General features: G+C 33.2%; 2 protein-coding genes across 2 annotated transcripts; both read left to right on the top strand.

Moving 5' to 3' along the window:
- Positions 1 to 7206: 7206 nt before the first annotated feature.
- LOC122311158 (ceramide synthase LOH2-like) lies at positions 7207 to 13185 on the top strand. Its single transcript, XM_043125592.1, has 6 exons — positions 7207 to 7586; positions 8974 to 9182; positions 9364 to 9519; positions 11473 to 11658; positions 11748 to 11926; positions 12860 to 13185. The coding sequence occupies exons 1-6, from the start codon at positions 7470 to 7472 to the stop codon at positions 12877 to 12879; spliced, it is 867 nt and encodes a 288-aa protein (XP_042981526.1). The 5' UTR covers positions 7207 to 7469; the 3' UTR covers positions 12880 to 13185.
- A 4194-nt stretch (positions 13186 to 17379) lies between these two features.
- LOC122311159 (ethylene-responsive transcription factor ERF109) lies at positions 17380 to 18503 on the top strand. The gene has a single exon (XM_043125593.1). It carries the CDS (start codon positions 17493 to 17495, stop codon positions 18246 to 18248), a length of 756 nt encoding a protein of 251 aa, XP_042981527.1. The 5' UTR covers positions 17380 to 17492; the 3' UTR covers positions 18249 to 18503.
- The last annotated feature ends 164 nt before the right edge of the window (positions 18504 to 18667 follow it).

Genomic DNA, 18667 nt, shown 5'->3' with positions numbered 1-18667 from the left:
TGTTATACTGGAAATTCTCTTAAGTGTTGAGAGAAAAACCTTTTGAAGAAAGAACTTGGCTTCTGAAAGTTGAAGCAAAACTTGCAGTCCACAACACAGTGAGTAATACTTATTCTTGCTTGATTTGGTTCTTGGTTTATGTCTGCTGAAAATATGTAAACATGCTTTCTTTAACATGTTTATCTAATTATGTGTTTATAATCTATTTTGTTCTGTGTTTATAAATTGTTCTATGTTGATGTGTTTTTGCTCTGTTATGTGTTTATCCAATATGTTCTGTCTTGGTTGATTAATCTGTTTCAACCTGTCCTCTGTTTATGTTCTTGCTTCAAGTATTTAAATATGCTTTCTTGAATATGTTTTGTTCTGTTATGTGTTTATCCAATATGTTCTGTCTTGGTTGATTAATCTGTTTCAACCTGTCTTCTATTTATGTTCTTGCTTCAAGTATTTAAATATGCTTTCTTGAATCTGTTTTGTTTTGTTATGTGTTTATCCAATATGTTTTGTCTTTGTTGATTAATCTTATTCAACCTGTCATCTGTTTATGTTCTTGCTTCAAGTATTTAAATATGCTTTCTTGAATCTGTTTTGTACTGTTATGTGTTTATCCAATATGTTCTGTCTTGGTTGTCTAATCTTATTCAACATGTTCTCTGTTTATGTTCTTGCTTCAAGACTTAAAGTATGCTTTCTTCAATTTGTTTTGGTTGATTTTAAATTATTATTTATGGTTCTTGCTTCAACTATTTAATTATGTTATTTTTAACATGATTTGGTTGATTAATCATATTCAACATGTCCTCTGTTTATGTTCTTGCTTCAAGACTTAAAATATGCTTGCTTGAATCTGTTTTGGTTTATTTTAAATGATCATATATGGGCCTTTCTTCAACTATTTAATTATGTCATCTTTAACATGTCTTACTTGCTTAATCTTATCCAATATGTCTTGTGTTTATGTTCTTGCTTCAACTATGAAATGTACTAGTGTTTAATATGTTTTGGTTGATTAATTTTATCCAATTTGTTCTATATTTATGTTGTTGATGTGCCTTGCTTCTGGAGGCACATTGAGCCACTAAGGCAAGATTGTATACTAAAATTGTTCGAGTCAAATTAGTTTGACTTTAATATCTGTTTTAGTTGATATTAATCAACTATATCAGCATTTCCTTCTAGAGGCACATTGAGCCATCAAGGCAAGGCTGTATAACAAAACTGTTGGAGTCATATTATTTTGACTTTAACATCTTTTAGTATCCTTACTTCAGGAGGCACCTTGAGCCAACAAAACAAGGTTATTTTGATTTTTGGTCAATATCTTTATGCTTATTGTATGTTTCTAGTTTTGTGTTTATAAAATTTTAGATCTTAGCAAATGGATGATCCAGTGAATGAAGTTCATCCGGTAGAAGAGTATGAAAATGAAAACTTGATTGGGATTAGTTTAGTATAGGCCATATCTGATAATGATGGAGACACTGCAAATACTCAGGCCCCTAATATTGTGTCTACTGAGGGCCCTTCCATAGAAGTGCAAACAGTAGCCTACGAAAGAAAGAAAAAAAAAAAAGAGGACTTTTGATGTATGGAATGATTTTGTTGAGGTTGATAGGAATGGGGTTAAACAGCCTCAATGTAAGTGGTGTAAAATGTTATTTAAAGCTTCTCGATTCATTACTGTTGACAATGCTAATTCTAATAATGTTGTCATTCGGATCTTGAAAGATGATTTTAGGTTGAAGAAAACATTGACTGTAGGTGGGAAACTATTTCATGTACGTTGTTGTGCGCATATAACAAATTTACTTGTACAATATGAGCTGGGAGAAATTAGGGATATTGTTGATTGTGTAAGAGATGGTATAAAATATTTGATAGCATCAGAGAATAGGCTAAAACAGTTTGGTGAAATTGCAAAACAGTTGCAATTGCCTTCAAAGAAACTGATTTTAGATGTGCCTACAAGATGGAACAACACTTATTTAATGTTGGATGTTGCAATTTAGTTCAAAGAAGTTTTTCCTAGATATGGTGATAGAGATAGATGTTTTGAATGAGTTCCAACTGTTGAAGAGTGGGAGCAAGTTAAAAATGTTTGTCAACTACTAGCTATTTTCAATGAAGTCACTAATATTGTATCCGAAAGTGATTACCCAACAGCAAACTTATTTCTTTCTGAAGTTTGGAGAATGAATGACATATTAGGTAAGAAGAGTAGAGATGAGAATGAGTACATGAAATCAATGGTAAGAAAAATGAGTGCTAAGTTTGACAAATATTGAGAGGAGTGTAATCTATTGATGTCAATTGCTACGGTCTTAGACCCTAGATTCAAAATGGTCCTGATCCAGTTTTGTTTTCTTTTAATTTATCACGTGCCGGATGCTGCTAAGAATATTGATCATATCTCTCAAGTGTTGCATGAGTTATATAATGAGTATGTTCATGAATACAATTCAACTCTTGAGGCACAAAGAGAGCATGATGATGCTCGAATGAATGTATCTGGTTCTTCCTCAAGTGTTGGGACTGGGAGAAGCATGCAGAATAGTCAGTCATTATTTAAATCTTTTGTTAGAAGTGTTGATACTGTGCAACCTAGTAAATCAGAACTGGACAATTATTTAGAGGAGAGTATATATATCTGTAAAGAAGGTTCAGATGCAAGTTTCGATGTCTTGGATTGGTGGAAAACAAATAGTCTCAAATTTCAGACTTTGTCCAAATTGGCCCAAAATATATTAGCTACCCCAATTACTACAATTAGTTCAAAATCAACATTCAGCGCAGGAGGCAAAGTCATTGACCATCATCAAGCGTCATTGTCAACTGAAACTGTCTAGATGTTGTTATGTGAGTCTGATTGGGTTAGAGCATTTCATGGGCTTAAAAGATCGTCAACAAATTATGTAAGTGTAATCTATTTATTTTAACTGCCTATTGCTATTTTATTATTTTATACTTATTATTATTAATTTATTTACAAAAATACTAACTACTGTTTTTTTCTTGTCAATAGAAGGATGTTCCATTAGAAACTCAGATTCTCTTGCCATAGTCATAGGCCTATACAGACTCAGATTCTGTTTAACTTAGCATGTTTAATCTATGGAGCATTTGGGCAGTTTTCTAGTTTTATCTAGTCTGTTTTGGTTAATCTATATGATTTGCTATCTGATATTTGGACAGTTTGGCTGTTCTATCTGATATGATCACATGACAGTTCAGGTAATTTCTAAGTTCTAACTCTTCACCATCTAGATTTTCTAAATTTCTTTAAATGGCAAATTAAATTTTGCATTACAAACATCCATTTACAATATTACTAAGTTAAAAGTACTTGAGTAATTTTGCAAGGGAATAAATATTATATTAATGTTTTTTACATGTATTAGTGTGTGCAGTTGTCCTGTGGTGATTCTATTCAAGTTTGGGAAATTGTTTACTTCTGTCATGGTGAACTCAGATTTTGTATAAGTTTGGGCCCTTCTAGTCATTGTGATTTTGTTGGTAACTAGTTGGCATATTTGTTTAACAAAAATTAGTGAACTTTTGTTTTTGTATGCCTATTGCTACTGCAGCTTGTTGCTTTATATATCTTCTGTCATGTTGACTTTGTTTTGGTAACTGCATGAGAACTTATTAGTGTATGCCTTTTGTTTCTTGAGAACTTGTTTTCATAACTGCATGAGAATATCTTGTGTGACTTGTGTCATGCTCTTTTGGTTGTTTTGGTAACTTGGTTCAATATATCTTGCTTGTTTGGCTGTTTTGGCAAATTCTTTGACAACTGCCTGTGGTATTACAGTTCAGATGAGATTTTTTGTCTAGCTGCCTGCTAGTTGGCAGATTCAATTCTTCTTGTGTGACTTGTGCCATGTTGTTTTGGTAACTTGCTTCAACCTGTTTGAAATATGTTTTTGTTGTCGACTTGTCTAGCTGTTTTGGTTAAGTTTTTGATAGCTGCCTATCTGCTACTATTATTGCAGTTTGCTAATTCTAATGCTACTACCTTCTTCAACCTGTTTTGTTAACCTGTTTGAAATATGATTTTGGTGTTGGTGTACCGTGTATCTAATATCTGTAGAGATATGCCATTTATTTTTCTTACAAATTAAGTTTTGCATTCCTGTTAGAAATCCATTGACATTATACTAAGTTAACAGTACTTGAGCAAGAGATTAAAAATCTGTTAACAAATGTTTTTGTGTATTAGTGTATGCAGATAGCAGGGCAATAATGTATATGGTTCTGACTTCTGGGCTACATTCATGAAGATTGAGGACTTCACTGATTTCAATTTTAGAGCTAATTTTTTGTTTTGAAGTTTAATGTACTAAGTTTCATTTCTTACTATTGAAAAGAAACTTTGTTTTCATTCACTAGTTCTATTTAGGAAGTAAATGTCAATAAACAGTCTCTAGAAGGCTTCATGATGTAAATTTAAATTTAAGTTGCTATTGCTATTATTCTCCATAAAAATAAAAAAAAATTGTTATTATTCTGATGCAGAATATTATTTGTATATTGTATATTCTGCAAATAACATATAGGTACTCGAGCCGAGCTTGAGTTGAGCTTGGGCTTGGCTCGTTAACAAAACCAAGCTCGAACTAAGCTCGAGTTTTGGTTACATGTAAATGAGCTGAGCTCGAGTGTCAGCTTCGACTCGTCCCATAAACAAGCCGAGCTTGGGCTTGACTCGAGTTGTGAATGAGCCGAGTTCGCACAACCCAAATTCACTCGAACTCGACTCGTTTACAGCCCTATTCGGAATTAATGTCTACTTCTATGTAATTGTGGTTTTCATGGTGTTGCCCATATGACCAATACAAGAGGGGGTGAATTGAATTGTATTTAAAAATTAACAATTATAAATCAAATATACAATATAAAATATAAACAAAATACGAAATAGTAATAAATATAAAGAGTAAGTGTAAGAGAGAAACAAACTCAATATGTTCACGAGGTTCAACCCACTGCCTACGTCCTAGCCTCAAGCTAGCCCTTGAAGATCCTCAAATTCACTATTCAACCTCTTTCAGGTGGAGATAGAAACTCATTACACCTTTGAACAACACCGCTACAAAGGATCCATATAGAATACACTTTACACTCACAATCACATTACACGTGGTGATTCAACTATTCTCTATGTAGAACACTTTCTACACACACAAGGGTTATACACACCATTTTACTGATACAAGAGCTGATAGTGGGTAGGTTATCAGGAAACACTCCTCAATGAGTGAAATAAGAACAATATAACGAAAATTATATCTTTCTCAAAATGAAAAAAGATTAAAGCTCAAGGCTTAGAGAAGAGAGAATGAAAGTTTTGAATGAATGTTATATGCTCTTGGTGTTGTGAATTTAAAGCTCTCAAATGATCTATTTATAGGCATATGAGACTTCATATTCAAATTTTAAAAAAATCATATGTCAAATATAACATCATTCACTTTTCAAAAAATTCAAATAAAAGTTTCTTCTTTTTCATTTATCAAAGATAACATCATTCACTTTCAAAAAGTTTAAACCTAATCTTTTTACTTTTTGCACATGATAAAAGGAGTACACTTTATTTTTCAAAATTTTCAAATAAAATCATCTACATTTTACATAAGTCAAAAAGAGCATCAATCACTTTTGAAAATATTAAAATAAAGCATGCACATGTGAAATATGACAATCAATCATTTTTAATATTTTCAAAATTCAAACTTTTAATCATGTAATGCACATGTGAAAGATGACAATCAATCATCTTTCAAAATTTTCAAATTTAATTTTCAAAATATTCATGCACGTGTGAAAAATGTATTTTAATGCTTTATGAGAAAATATTAATTTTGAGCCTTAATCATAATTTCGAATTTTTAAGAGATTTATAACATTACTCTATAAGCTTTAATGTGACCTTATTCCCTTCATGCTCATGTTTAGTTTCTTGATGTGCTTGACTCCATTGTGTAGACAACTTGAGCTTGAAACTCCTTTATTCTTTGAATTTATTTGTTATCATCAAAATCAATATGTAGATATATAATTACATGAAATTTGAAACTTTGGGTTCAACATATGGTTTAAACTTTTACTTTTATTATTTGAATTTTTATTTTTTATTTGTAAAAAATATTCTTTGATAATGTTACATGAATATAAATAGTTATTAATTTCGCTTGTGGGATGTTAAAAACTCTAAAAGTTTTAGAACTGTTGGGTATTAATTTGATTAAATATTTAACCATCGGGATCATAATATTCTACTATGCTTTCGAATCTAACATTCATGACGACTCACTCTATTAACAGTAATCCTGTGGTAGCCCTTTCCCTACCCTCATGATCATAACATGATATGTGAAATTGATATTTCTGGTACTGAGTTTTGGGGGACGAATAGCTATTTACAAGAAAAAATAAAATAAAAGAGGAATGAAACAAATTAAAATTTAAAACCCTTCTACTCATTATCTTTATACCACATATCACACTTAATTTTTTTTATTACTAAACTAAAATAATTTTTCTACCTATCATCTATACACTACATATTCAATACGAAAAAAAAATTATATATAGTGTTTGATATAGAGATATGAATAGAATTCTTCTAAAATTTATCAAGCTCAAAGCCGCGATTGAAAGCATTGCATGTGCCAAACACACTCATAAAAGAAAGAAAGAAGCAAGAATGCGTTCTAAAACTTTAATTAATGGCTTATTTGGAAAGTGAAATGAACACATCTTATTTTATTTTAAAATTTTTTATAATTTTAATTTCAAAAATTACTCAAATACAGATATTTTTTAATTTTAAATTAATATTTTGTATCTTATAATTATTTAATCATTATAATTTTCTCAAACTTTAAAATAAAATATAATAAATAATACTACTTTTTTAATTTTAAAAAAATAATATTAAAATATTATATTAAAAAAATATTCTAATTTTATAATACTTTTATTCAATTTTATATCTTATTTTTTAAAACTCAATAAAATATTTTAACTTAAACTATTTTATTATTATTTATAAATTATTTTACTATTATTTATAAAATTCTCGTTTAATCTCACTTAACGTACAAGCTAAGTTTTAAAATAATAAAGCACACAAAATCTCAGTGATGACCTTCATTTCAATCCGTAAGACGAAGCTTACAAAGATCTCAACTTCTCTCTCTCTCTCTCTCTCTCTACACAAAATAATAATAATAAGTAATAATAAAAACTACCTCCTCCTTCGTGAGTCCTTCCTTTCCGTTGCCACTTGCCACTCTCTCTCTCAATTAGGACAGCAAAGTCCTTCGGGCTCTCTTCAGTGTCAAAATTAGGGCTCAACATTTAGATCTGGGGAAGTATCAGATGGAGGATTATCCCATCCAATTCTTTCTTATCGGTCGCTGATCTCGAAACTCTGAAAGTCTGTTTAGGACGCGGACTCTTTCATGGACTCGATCTGGAGCCACAATGACGCGCCGCACGCCTGGAATTTTGTCGTCGCTCTATACTTTGCCCTTGGCTTCGTCGCCCTCAGGTTCTTCCTCGACAGATTCATCTTCCGCGTAAGGTTCTTGCTGTATATCTCTTTTGCCCCCATAGCATTTCTTTTGTTAGCTTCTTTATGCTTGTGCAATTTCGTGATTCATTTTTTTTGCTATTTTTAGCTTGGCGTTTGGTTTATTAGAAAATTGTGGAAAGGAAAAGTAACTTCCAGAACATATCGGTTTTGTTCGATTCATTCGGTTTCGAGAAATTGGAAGATGTACCCTTGAATGTGCTGAATTGCGCTCTATTAGGTTAGGTTGAGTGGATCTTGGATTTTATTAGCGAAGAGTATGTGCATTTAGTTGCTGAAACTTGTTCGAATGCATTACATACTACATAGGCATACATGAGCTGCTCAAGAATTTAAATAGACGGTCCCTACAATTGTTAAGAAGGGAAAGAAAATAAATGTTAACCAAGAACGTTGACGAAAGGCATTGATTCTGGATTGAAATTTTTGATTAAGCATGTCATGGGCTCTGTCATTCATGGAGACAAGCTTGCACTTAGCAGTTGCAATCAAAGCCATTTTTTTTTTTCCCTGCCAGGGATTTTTTTGGGCATCATATATTTAAGGTTCCTATTTCTGTGGTGAAGGGTTTATTTATCTTGATCGATGATTAGCTGGTCAAGGTTCAAGCTGAGGAAGTTTTAGGTGTCATTTATCTGAAAGAATGGCTCTTTACTTTTGTCAATAGATTGGTGTTGATTAAACTGGAAGGCGTTGAAGCCCTGACATTGTTATTAGAACTATTTAAGAGAGGGAAAAAAAGGGTTTATTCTGTTGCTAAAATGTTCCATTACGAGCCGGGTTAGGTATAATTAATGTATTCTAGAATTTTCACATAACATAAACTGTGCCTCTCTAGTTATTTTCCCCTTATGTCCTCTGCTTGATTTCCATGTCGAAAGATGTCTTTGCTCACGAGCATACATGTTGCTGATGTTATACAATTTATTTAAGTGTCATGTTTCTTCATTTCAATATTATTTTTGTTATTAAAAAATTTCCATTAAAAGTCTCTTTATTGTTTTGATAGAACAGTAACTCTGTTCTCAACGGTATGAAAGATATTTGTATTTAAAATCATTATTTTCTTTTTGAAGTCTTCCAACCTTTTGAGAAATGATTATCCTTGACGAATCTCATACTAATGAGTAAACTTCTTCACTTATTACCATTAGGGAAAGCAAAAGTCATGTGAGCTAGTGTTGATAGTTTTGGGTATTTCTGATGCTCTCTGTATCAATCTCCCTTCTTTTTTGTTAACAGAAAAAACAAACAAGAAACAAAACAAAATGACAAGACATTTCAACACTCTTGTTTCATTAGTATTATTTTTTTTATTCTACTTATTAAAAAAATAGTATTATTTTAGTTATTCTTTACGTATTTTCTTTCAGAGGTTGGCCATATGGTTGTTGAGTAATGGAGCTGTTCCATTGAAACTTGATGAAGCAACACATGCAAAGATTGTAAAATGCTCGGAATCAATGTGGAAGCTAACATACTATGCGACTGTTGAAGCATGTATTATCAACATTACTTACCATGAGCCATGGTTTAGGGAAACAAAAGGATTCTTTAGAGGCTGGCCAAATCAGGAACTACTGTGAGTATTTCTCATGCTTGGACATTACTGCAATGGATCACATTCCTTTTCATATGATTTAATGACTAACTTGCTTGTGTTTTTGTTCACAATTAGTCAAACTTGTAAAGCGAGAGAAAAAATACATGTCTATTTACATGTTATAAGTATTCTAAACTGACTGTTTCATTTCACATTCCAGTCTTCCCTTGAGGCTTTTCTATATGTGCCAATGTGGATTCTACACCTACAGCATTGCAGCCCTCCTTACTTGGGAGACTCGACGGAAGGATTTCTCAGTAATGATGTCTCATCATGTAATTACTGTTGCCCTGATTGGGTACTCATATATAACAAGGTATTATTTCAGTTTTATAGTCAGTAGTATGTAACCTGATTTTTTGGAGGATTGTTGTTTTGTCTCTGCAGTAACTATTAGATCTCCTTTGTTGGCATAGAGCTTTCTTGATTTCTACTAATTTCCCGTGACACAAGTCTAACTGGTTGTGCCCATAAAGATGTTCAGCATTACTTTTCTTACACCTTCGGTAATGTTTTTGAATATATAAAATCCAAATATTAATTCTATATTTGGAATTCTTAATTTTTTATTATTCAGTGATAGATTACTTACAAAACATATTTTAAGAATTTCTCTAGTTAAATGATGGGATTTTACTTCATTTAGAGATGGAAAGCTTGTCAAATGAAATGCTCTACTAGATTATCTGGTTGAGCATATTAATGAATTTCAGTATCTTAATTATGTGAAGAGCAGATGTGTTTCAAAATCAGAGCACGTTTGCTTATCAGACTTATTGGTCTAACACCAGTATTTTAAATAGTGTAATATTTGTTATGGAGGTTATCTCTAGGCCTTTTACACACATCAACCATAATCAATATCTTGTTATTATTCCATGTTTCCTCAAGTTTGCTGGACTGTTTGCTGAGTGATAATGAAGATGTTTTTTGAACATTCAACAATAAGCAGCGGTTTGATTCTCACTACAAGGAAATTATTAACACATAGCTTCCGCGGCGATTAGATATTTTTTTTATAGGTAATCAAGAAGTTTTATTCATAGAAGTAGGCAAGGCCCAAGTACACAGGGAGTTTACATGAGAATAACCTAATTAGAGTTTACAATCGAAAAGAGAAGATCATGGACATTTAGCCCAATACAAACAATGGCCCCCGCCCATAATAACAAAGTTTTAAAAAAGAAAACTTTAAGCTCATCCATTGTTCTCTTGCGGTCTTTGAACCTTCTCTCATTTCTTTCCCGCCAAATACACCAACACATACATATAAGAACCATTTTCCAGATTGCTGCCACTTGGCGATTAGATATATTATTGCACTAAGAGTTGCTAACTGTTCATGGTACTTGGTTACATTTTCTTAACTGTTGTGGGCATTTATTTCTTCATTGTCATACTCTTTGTGTTACATGGGCATGCTAAAAGTGGTGGGGTAATGCTCTTGTTACTTGTACATGGTGTCTCAAGCTTCTGAGTAGATCCACAGTTTTCTGCAGAAGTTAGCTTTATATTGTGTTTATATATATATATATATATATTTTGCGGAAAGATTAGCCAAGTTCCAGTCAATTGTATCTTTCAAACCCCTAGGGGTTGGCTCAAGTGATAAAGGCCTTGGGCTTGGGGGTTTGCTCCCCCCAGGTTTAGGGTTCAAATCGCCTTGGGTGCAAATAATTTCTATGGGCTACCGGATTGGGGGATTTTCCCATTGAATTACCCCAAGTGCACTTGCGGGAAACCTCTTGCCGAGGGCCTGTGCAATTCCTGGATTAGTTAGAACGCTGTTCCTGGACACCCAGTGCCGATCAAAAATAAAAAATTGCATCTTTTGTATAGTTGTTGTTTGCTGTGTCAGGCAATATGTAGCAGTTTGGCAGTCTCCTATGTTTGATAAAGAACGCCCATGATTACTTTCTTATAACTTGTTTACATATTCTTTCTGGCATCACATTCATGACCCGTCTTAATATAGCAAGTACGTTAGAAAAGCACCCTCATAGCTATGCTGAACTAAAACGATCCATTATTAAGGATTCTCTGGTTGCCACTTTTAGGTGCATAGGTCTACATCAACAAAATTTTTGTGTAAGAGAACTTCTAAGTGCGAGAATCTTAGCCCTTGAGAGTTATGTCTGTTATTTTAGTTTTGTCTGCTATATTGCTTTGTGGTTTTCATATAAGAGTTTGATTAAAGTAAGCAATATTTACAGTAATGTTAACATGGAAATATGTAGTGAGAGAATAGTTCATGAATTTTCTATTTCAGATTTTTTCGAATCGGCTCAATTGTCCTCGCCCTGCATGATGCGAGCGATATATTCATGGAAGCTGCCAAGGTTTTTAAATATTCGGAGAAGGAGCTTGCAGCAAGTGTCTTCTTTGGATTCTTTGCCATTTCATGGCTCATTCTGCGGCTAATATACTTTCCTATTTGGGTTATAAGAGCAACAAGGTTTGCCCTCATGGTAAAATGATTTTAATTGACATATTTGGCTTTAGTGGTCCTGTTACTTACCTATCTTTACTATTGGCAATTCCCAGCTATGATCTTTGTGAGTTCTTGAATCTTTCGGAGGCCTATCCTACATTACAGTACTATGTATTCAATACAATGTTGCTTTCGCTACTCGTGTTTCACGTATACTGGTGGGTACTCATATGCTCAATGATCTGGAGACAGTTGAAAAATAGAGGAAAAGTTGGAGAAGATATAAGATCCGGTAAGCCATTTATTGCTGTCATATTACTGTCTTTGTACTTGTCAGGAAGAAGTTATTCAAGAAATTGTTTTATTATTCAATGACCAGTTAGGCCAAAACATTTGCTCTCTCTCTCTCTCTCTCTCTCTCTCTCTCTCTCTCTCTCTCTCTCTCTCATATGCTTTGACATGGGTGAATATCCGGAGTGAAAATGTGAATGACAAATTTATCATTTGAATGTTTAGACAAATATCTGTCATGGAGAACCCAGAATGAAGCTCTCAGTCTACAAGTTTATCTTGTGCATGTGAGGTTTCCCTTTCATCACATAACGCTCCCAAACTATCACCTATTTTACAATGTGACCTTCAGCAGCTAACACCCCGATTCGAAATGCACCTCTCAGGTCTGAAATGTGTATTATACCCTTACCCAAAAATGAAAAGTCCAAAGTATCATTTTACATTCCAGTTTAGATCAAAAGGGGGGGGGGAAAGGTTGGACATTTCGGTTTTGGAGGACACATTGTGAAAGGGGAGTAGTGATTTTTTTTGAAGGTGTGGGGTTGCGTTCAGGGGATGAGGTAATTTGTCCTTATGTTAACATTATCCTAAAACTCCCGGTGCTCTTATATTTGTATAACCATCACTATTGGATGTATAAAAATGAAATGGAATGGGGCAATGAATGCCTGTGTCCTACAAAAGTAGCTATCTACACAATTCTTGTTACCTTTGCTACTAAATACTCTAGGAGCCACTGAGAAATATAGATAGGGATTCTCTTCCATGTAAGCGTCATGGTTCAACCAATGATATTGGTTGAATTATGGAAAACCAGATGCATTTTAGAGAAGAGTCATCGTTATAATATCCAATGTATCTTATTTCCTCTGTAATCCAAAGTAGTAATTTAATTTTTATTTTCTCACCGAGTAATTTATCTTTAATACAGATTCTGAGGACGATGAATAGGTGGAAGATTTTGTTCAGGTTATCATGCTCTCATTGATGATGTAAAACCTCTGGGAAATAATTTTCGTCCTTTGTATGTTTGTCTTTGACCTCAATTGGAAGGGGTATAAAACTTGTCAATTTCTAATTTTCCTTCTACTATTCTTGGGTATACGTCCAAGCACATCTCTTTGGTGTATAAACGATAGGCGATAGGCAATTCCTGTATAATTGTTTTCTTTAGAATTTTTTACATTTTTTACTAGCCCTTGAACGGAGAAATGAAGAAGATCCCAGAATGAAAAAAGAAACGAACTTTTCGTGTCCTTTTCCTGCTTGTGTGTTGCTACACTTTATTTTATTATTATATTTAGAAATTTTCATTAGACTTCAAACTAATACAAGACTACCAGGAACAGATTGTATTACTGTGATGGCTTTAGCATGAGTGGAAAATTACATTGCTAGAAGTTCTTTCAGTTTATGACGATTCAAACTGGATCCAAATCATCCAATTATAACTTTGATTAGTTGTTTTGAAGTATTGACTTAAATATGATTTGAATGTTCCTTACATCCTTATTGATCCAAAAAAGAAAGGTTCCTAAAATTTAAGAGTAATGCTACTATGTCCACTGTCAAGAGTAAAGTGAGTGGTATAAATTAGAAATAATATTATATATAGTTGTGGAGTGAATAAATATTTTGTATTTCATATTTATTTAATTAAAATAATTATACGGTATTTACACATTAAGGACAGAGCAGCATTTATCGAAAGTCACTCGGCTCGAGTCACTTTTAATCTCGAACTACCCAAGGCCCAAATAGTCTTTAGCTTTTCCGTCAAGTTTAATGTTTTTCAAGTAGAAAGTAAATTATTTATAAAACTATTTATTGACACTTCAAATAAATTTATCATATGTTATATCAGCTACTAGAAAGATATTTTATTTTAAAATTTTATTTTTTATAATTATAAAAAATTTCAGAATAAATAATTATAGTACATATTAATTTATAATTAGCAGAACTCTTCACCGCTAGATGAAAAGTTATAAGGATTGAGGAAATTAATTCGAGATGGAAGGGCTCGGTTGTTTTTAGAGATGAAATAAGATAAGATGAGTTGAAATTAAAGTTAAAAATTAAATAAAATATATTATTTTTATATTAAAATTTAAAAAAATTGAATTGTTTATTTTATTTTATATAAAAATTTAAAAATTTTATAATAATTAAATAAGATAATATGAGATGAGATATTTTATAAAAATATTTATTACGTGTCTTGAACCAGCCATTGCTATCTGAGCAGTGTACTTTTTTGGTTCCCGTTGAAAAGGGAATTCGTAGTGTTTACCTTTTGCACTGGGAAATGTATTAGTCAACAGACACATCAAAGCAGTCAAAGCAATTGCAGCCCGTTCTGAGTTTTCATCTGATAAGAACGAAGATTGAAAAGGAGGAAATTTGCATCGCAAAGTGAAGATTGCAAATCACGATTTCTCTCTACTATCTCCTAATTATTAGCCTCAGACCCAACTTCACATGAGCTTTGCAAATTCTTGACACAGATCACCGAACAAAGAAGGAAAATATATATATATATATATGTAAGCGGTTGAAAGGACAGTTTTTTGTGCATTCAAAAGCTTCGTATTTGAGTAGATGTAAGGTAGGGGTATGAGATGATTGTTGTTTTCACGAGGCTCTCTTGATGAACAGAAAGTAGATCAGGAATGGTCTAAAATGCTAACAAAGAAGCATTTGTTGAGAGCATTAATTTCCCAAAATAAGGATGAAAGGGCTTCTTCTGTTCGTTTCATATATATATATACATATATATATATATATATATATATAGTGCAGTACTCATAAGAATAATAAGTTGATCGATAACATGAAATCTTTTGTAATTTGTGTCACTGTTAGAATACCTGATAGCTAGTACCGTAAAATTCAGTAGCATATCCCAACGTGCATTCATGTTTGTTTTTATGCATAATTCTGGAATCCAAATTTATGTGTCATGAGGCCGCCTGGGATGGATATTTACACTACTGTTGGATTAAATCCAAACTTAATTAGTAATTAATTACTAATTTCATTGTCAATAATTAATAATTTATAAACCGTAATGAACTAATTATTTATAAATATTAATAATAAAATAGTATAAGATTATTTCACTTATCTAACACACTCATATAATTCTTTCACGGGAATCTATCATTTTTAAGTACCTGTTCCCCATTAGGACCGACCGACCTGCCTGCAACTTGCAACAAAGCATGGAATTAAGAATAATGATACCCTTACCACTATTTTACCACTCTTTTACCACTTTTTTTAATTTTTTAATTTTTAAAATTTTTTTTTTTACTTAATGATTAAGCAAGTGACTATCACTAAAATTATATATTTTTAAAATTTTTTCTTAATAGTTAAGAATGTTAAAAAAATACTTCAAAGAAAAATGATAAAACAATAAAAACACTACAAGTGGTAAAATAGTGGTAAAAGAGTGGTAAGTGTATCATTATCCTGGAATTAATGAGTTATTCTGCTGTCACCAAACAAAACATCCCGGACTTGTATTTCATTTTTTTTTATGTTTCTTTTCATTTTTTAATGCATTTTTTTAATCATCATAAACATTTAAAAAAATCACAATATTATTTAAAAATATTTTCTTAATCACTAAGTTTAAAAAAAAAAAAATTTGAAACACACATTCGAAACACATATTCAATAAAATTAATATTTCTGAGAATTCATATCCCAACTGCCTTCCTTACCGTAACTCAAATAAGGCAGTTGAATTTATTAGATATTATTCTTTTTCTTTTTTTTATACGAAGCTGGAATGGTCGTTACCTTAGGTCGACGATTGAGATTGGGTCAACTCCAACTCCCGCCGCAAATTGCCAAGCTCGATTCTCTGTTTGACATTTTCACTGCTTCTTGTCAACTCCATTTCACGTTTTGTCAACTCCTTATTAATTGATGATTTGTCATTTTGTTCCTCTTGGGGTATGGTCCCCATTTGCTTCGATATATATTACCTGGACGAGGTTTCCAGCTGCCCCCTTTTATTTTTACACGGGGCTTGACTTTTTCAACTCCCAACTTTCAAAGCAACGCCACGTCGTCTGATAAGCCTACCAACCCCACTGTTCAATCGGATATACTTAAAGGACGTTGTCCAAATTTTTACAGAAAAGTTTTACCTATCACTACAAATCTTTTTTTTTTTTTTTTCCTTTCACTATTTTTTAAAATTATTTAAATATTTTTTAAAAATAAAAAAAAATTACATATTCGTTTAAAAATGTTTACTTGATCACAAAGTAGAAATAAAAAATAAAAAATAAAAAAAAATTTCGACAAATGATCTCAATAAGCCTAATATTTTCCATATTTAAAAAAATCGAAATTTGAGTTAGGATTAGAAATTTTGAATGAATCCAAATTTTTAAAAACTCGAGTTTTGGGTTGAATTCCAATTTTTTTTTTTAACATAAAATAATTCAAATTGTCAAAATTTTTTTATAAGAAAAGATATGAAAATAGAAAAACTAAATTTCTCTTCTTTTTCTTTTTATGTTGACAAGAAATTTAAGATGTGGACATGTGTAGATTAGAAAAGACATGGCAGGGCGCGAGAGGCGTTGGTTGGAGTTCGTAAATGATGCAATTTTGGACGCAGAAGAAGTAGCACTAGCAGTAATTGGAAAGAATAGGGAAGAGTGGTAAATTATTTATGGAATTCCAAGCAAAACAAGAATACATCGAGATGCTTAATGTGTTTGCTTGACGAGGAAGCTTTCATATCCCGTCCTTTTGATACTCTAAATTTTTATTTTTATTTTTTAAATCTGAATTCTAGGTTTAAAGTTGAGTAATGCTACCTCTATTCCATATAATTTAAATAACTTTTTATTACCTCAGAATGAATTATAATTCAAATAAAAAAAAAACTATTTTTTTCATTTTTTGTTAGAAATATTTTCTTACCTTTGTTAATTTAGTTTTTGAAGAGTAAATCTAGCTTTTCATCATATTTTTAATTATTATTTCTAAATCACTTCTTAATATGATATTAAATAAATATTTATGAAGATGATAAATAATAAAATTAATAAAGGATGAATTAATCAGAAATTACACAAGCTCAGTATCCGCGGTACGAAGGTAGGGTGGGGAGCCGTCAAACAAGTTATCCATTAAAAGTAACGTCCCATCGGACGAGTGGAGTATATGTTTTTTTGTTCAATAAAAGGAAAATCAGTTTATACGCGCAAGTCCAAAGTCCTAAAGTTTCAACAACAATCCCATCTTTATTTTCCGTCAAATACTCCGCGTGTTCCATCTCTTTTTTAGCCATGTCACTTTCCCTCCTACGTCACTTCCCATACAATTCCCCCATGTGCACTCCCTACCTATTCAAAAACCGTGTGTTAACGGTGTGCCAGTTGGGAGCCACGTCAGTCTCTTCTCTCATATATGTACACATAAACCTCGTTCCCTCCACCAGACCGATTTAGCGTTCGAAACATTAGAGACAGCACAGCGACTTACCAAAATCCAGTGAAGGCTTCCCTTACTGCCACTCTCACCCACTCACGGACATGCAGGGTAAGTCCTTTAACAGACCCAAACTCACCGAATCTCCAACGACTTACCAACCTCCGCGCCGCCTTACCTCCGAGCAGGAGCTCTCCGTCATGGTCGCCGCCCTCACCAAAGTCGTCTCCGGCTCTTCTTCTACTACCACGTCTGCCTCCACTTCCGACTTCTCCACGGATCCAATCGTCTTCCACCCTCCGCCTTCCTCCTATTCCGACACCTGTCAAGTCTGCCGCATCAGTGGTTGTCTCGGTTGCGATTACTTTTTCCCGCCGGAGGATAAGGTTCAGGAACAGGTGGAGGATAAGAAGAAAGCGAAAGTGGGAGTGTCGAAGAGAAGGGCGAAGAAGAACTACAGGGGAGTCAGGCAGAGGCCCTGGGGCAAGTGGGCAGCGGAGATCCGAGACCCGAAGCGGAAGACCCGTGTCTGGCTCGGCACCTTCAACACTGCTGAGGAGGCCGCGAGGGCCTACGACAAGGCCGCCATCGATTTCCGCGGACCGCGCGCGAAGCTCAACTTTCAGTTTCCGGATCCGGATGACACCACGTTTGGAGAGGGCAGTTCGGAATGCACATCGTCGGATCAGCATCAGACAACTTCCAGAGATGCTTATGATAGTTCGGCGGGAGTCGGAATCGAAATCGGGAAGGAAAATGATTTCTGGGAAAGCATTGGAGAGGAGGACATTCAGAAGTGGACGATGACAATGGATTTTACCGGTGACTCCTCCTATTCGGCCGCTACTGGAACTGAATGAATGGGCGCTCCGACTGCTTCTTTCTACTTCACTAAAGTAAATATTAATAATTCAGCTGTGGGCGCTCCCAACTAATTACTTGAACTTTCGTGGAAATGATTTGGGTTAGATTAATTTGCACAATTAATTAAATTCCTTCTCTGTTTTAATTTGTTGAGGGAATTAGAAAAAACCAGGTTGTATTGTAATTGTCTTTTTTTTTGGGGAATATTATATCCAAAAAGGGAATGACCGGCATCATATATCTTGCGAAAATGACCAAATATTCACATTTCTTTTATTCTCTTCTGTTTCCAGCAGCAAGAAAATGAACTTAAATATCTTTCACTGTATCTCAGACAGGATGTTTGGCAGTCGGGAAAACCTGAGGAAGGAGGAGATCGAGTCCAGGCCCACACGGGCCACAATCTCTCCTTTGT

This window comes from Carya illinoinensis, chromosome 5, assembly GCF_018687715.1.
Source record: "Carya illinoinensis cultivar Pawnee chromosome 5, C.illinoinensisPawnee_v1, whole genome shotgun sequence".
In the NCBI taxonomy this organism is placed as follows: domain Eukaryota; kingdom Viridiplantae; phylum Streptophyta; class Magnoliopsida; order Fagales; family Juglandaceae; genus Carya; species Carya illinoinensis.
Note: the sequence above shows the minus strand (reverse complement) of the source record. Positions and strands in the feature narration are given on the sequence as shown.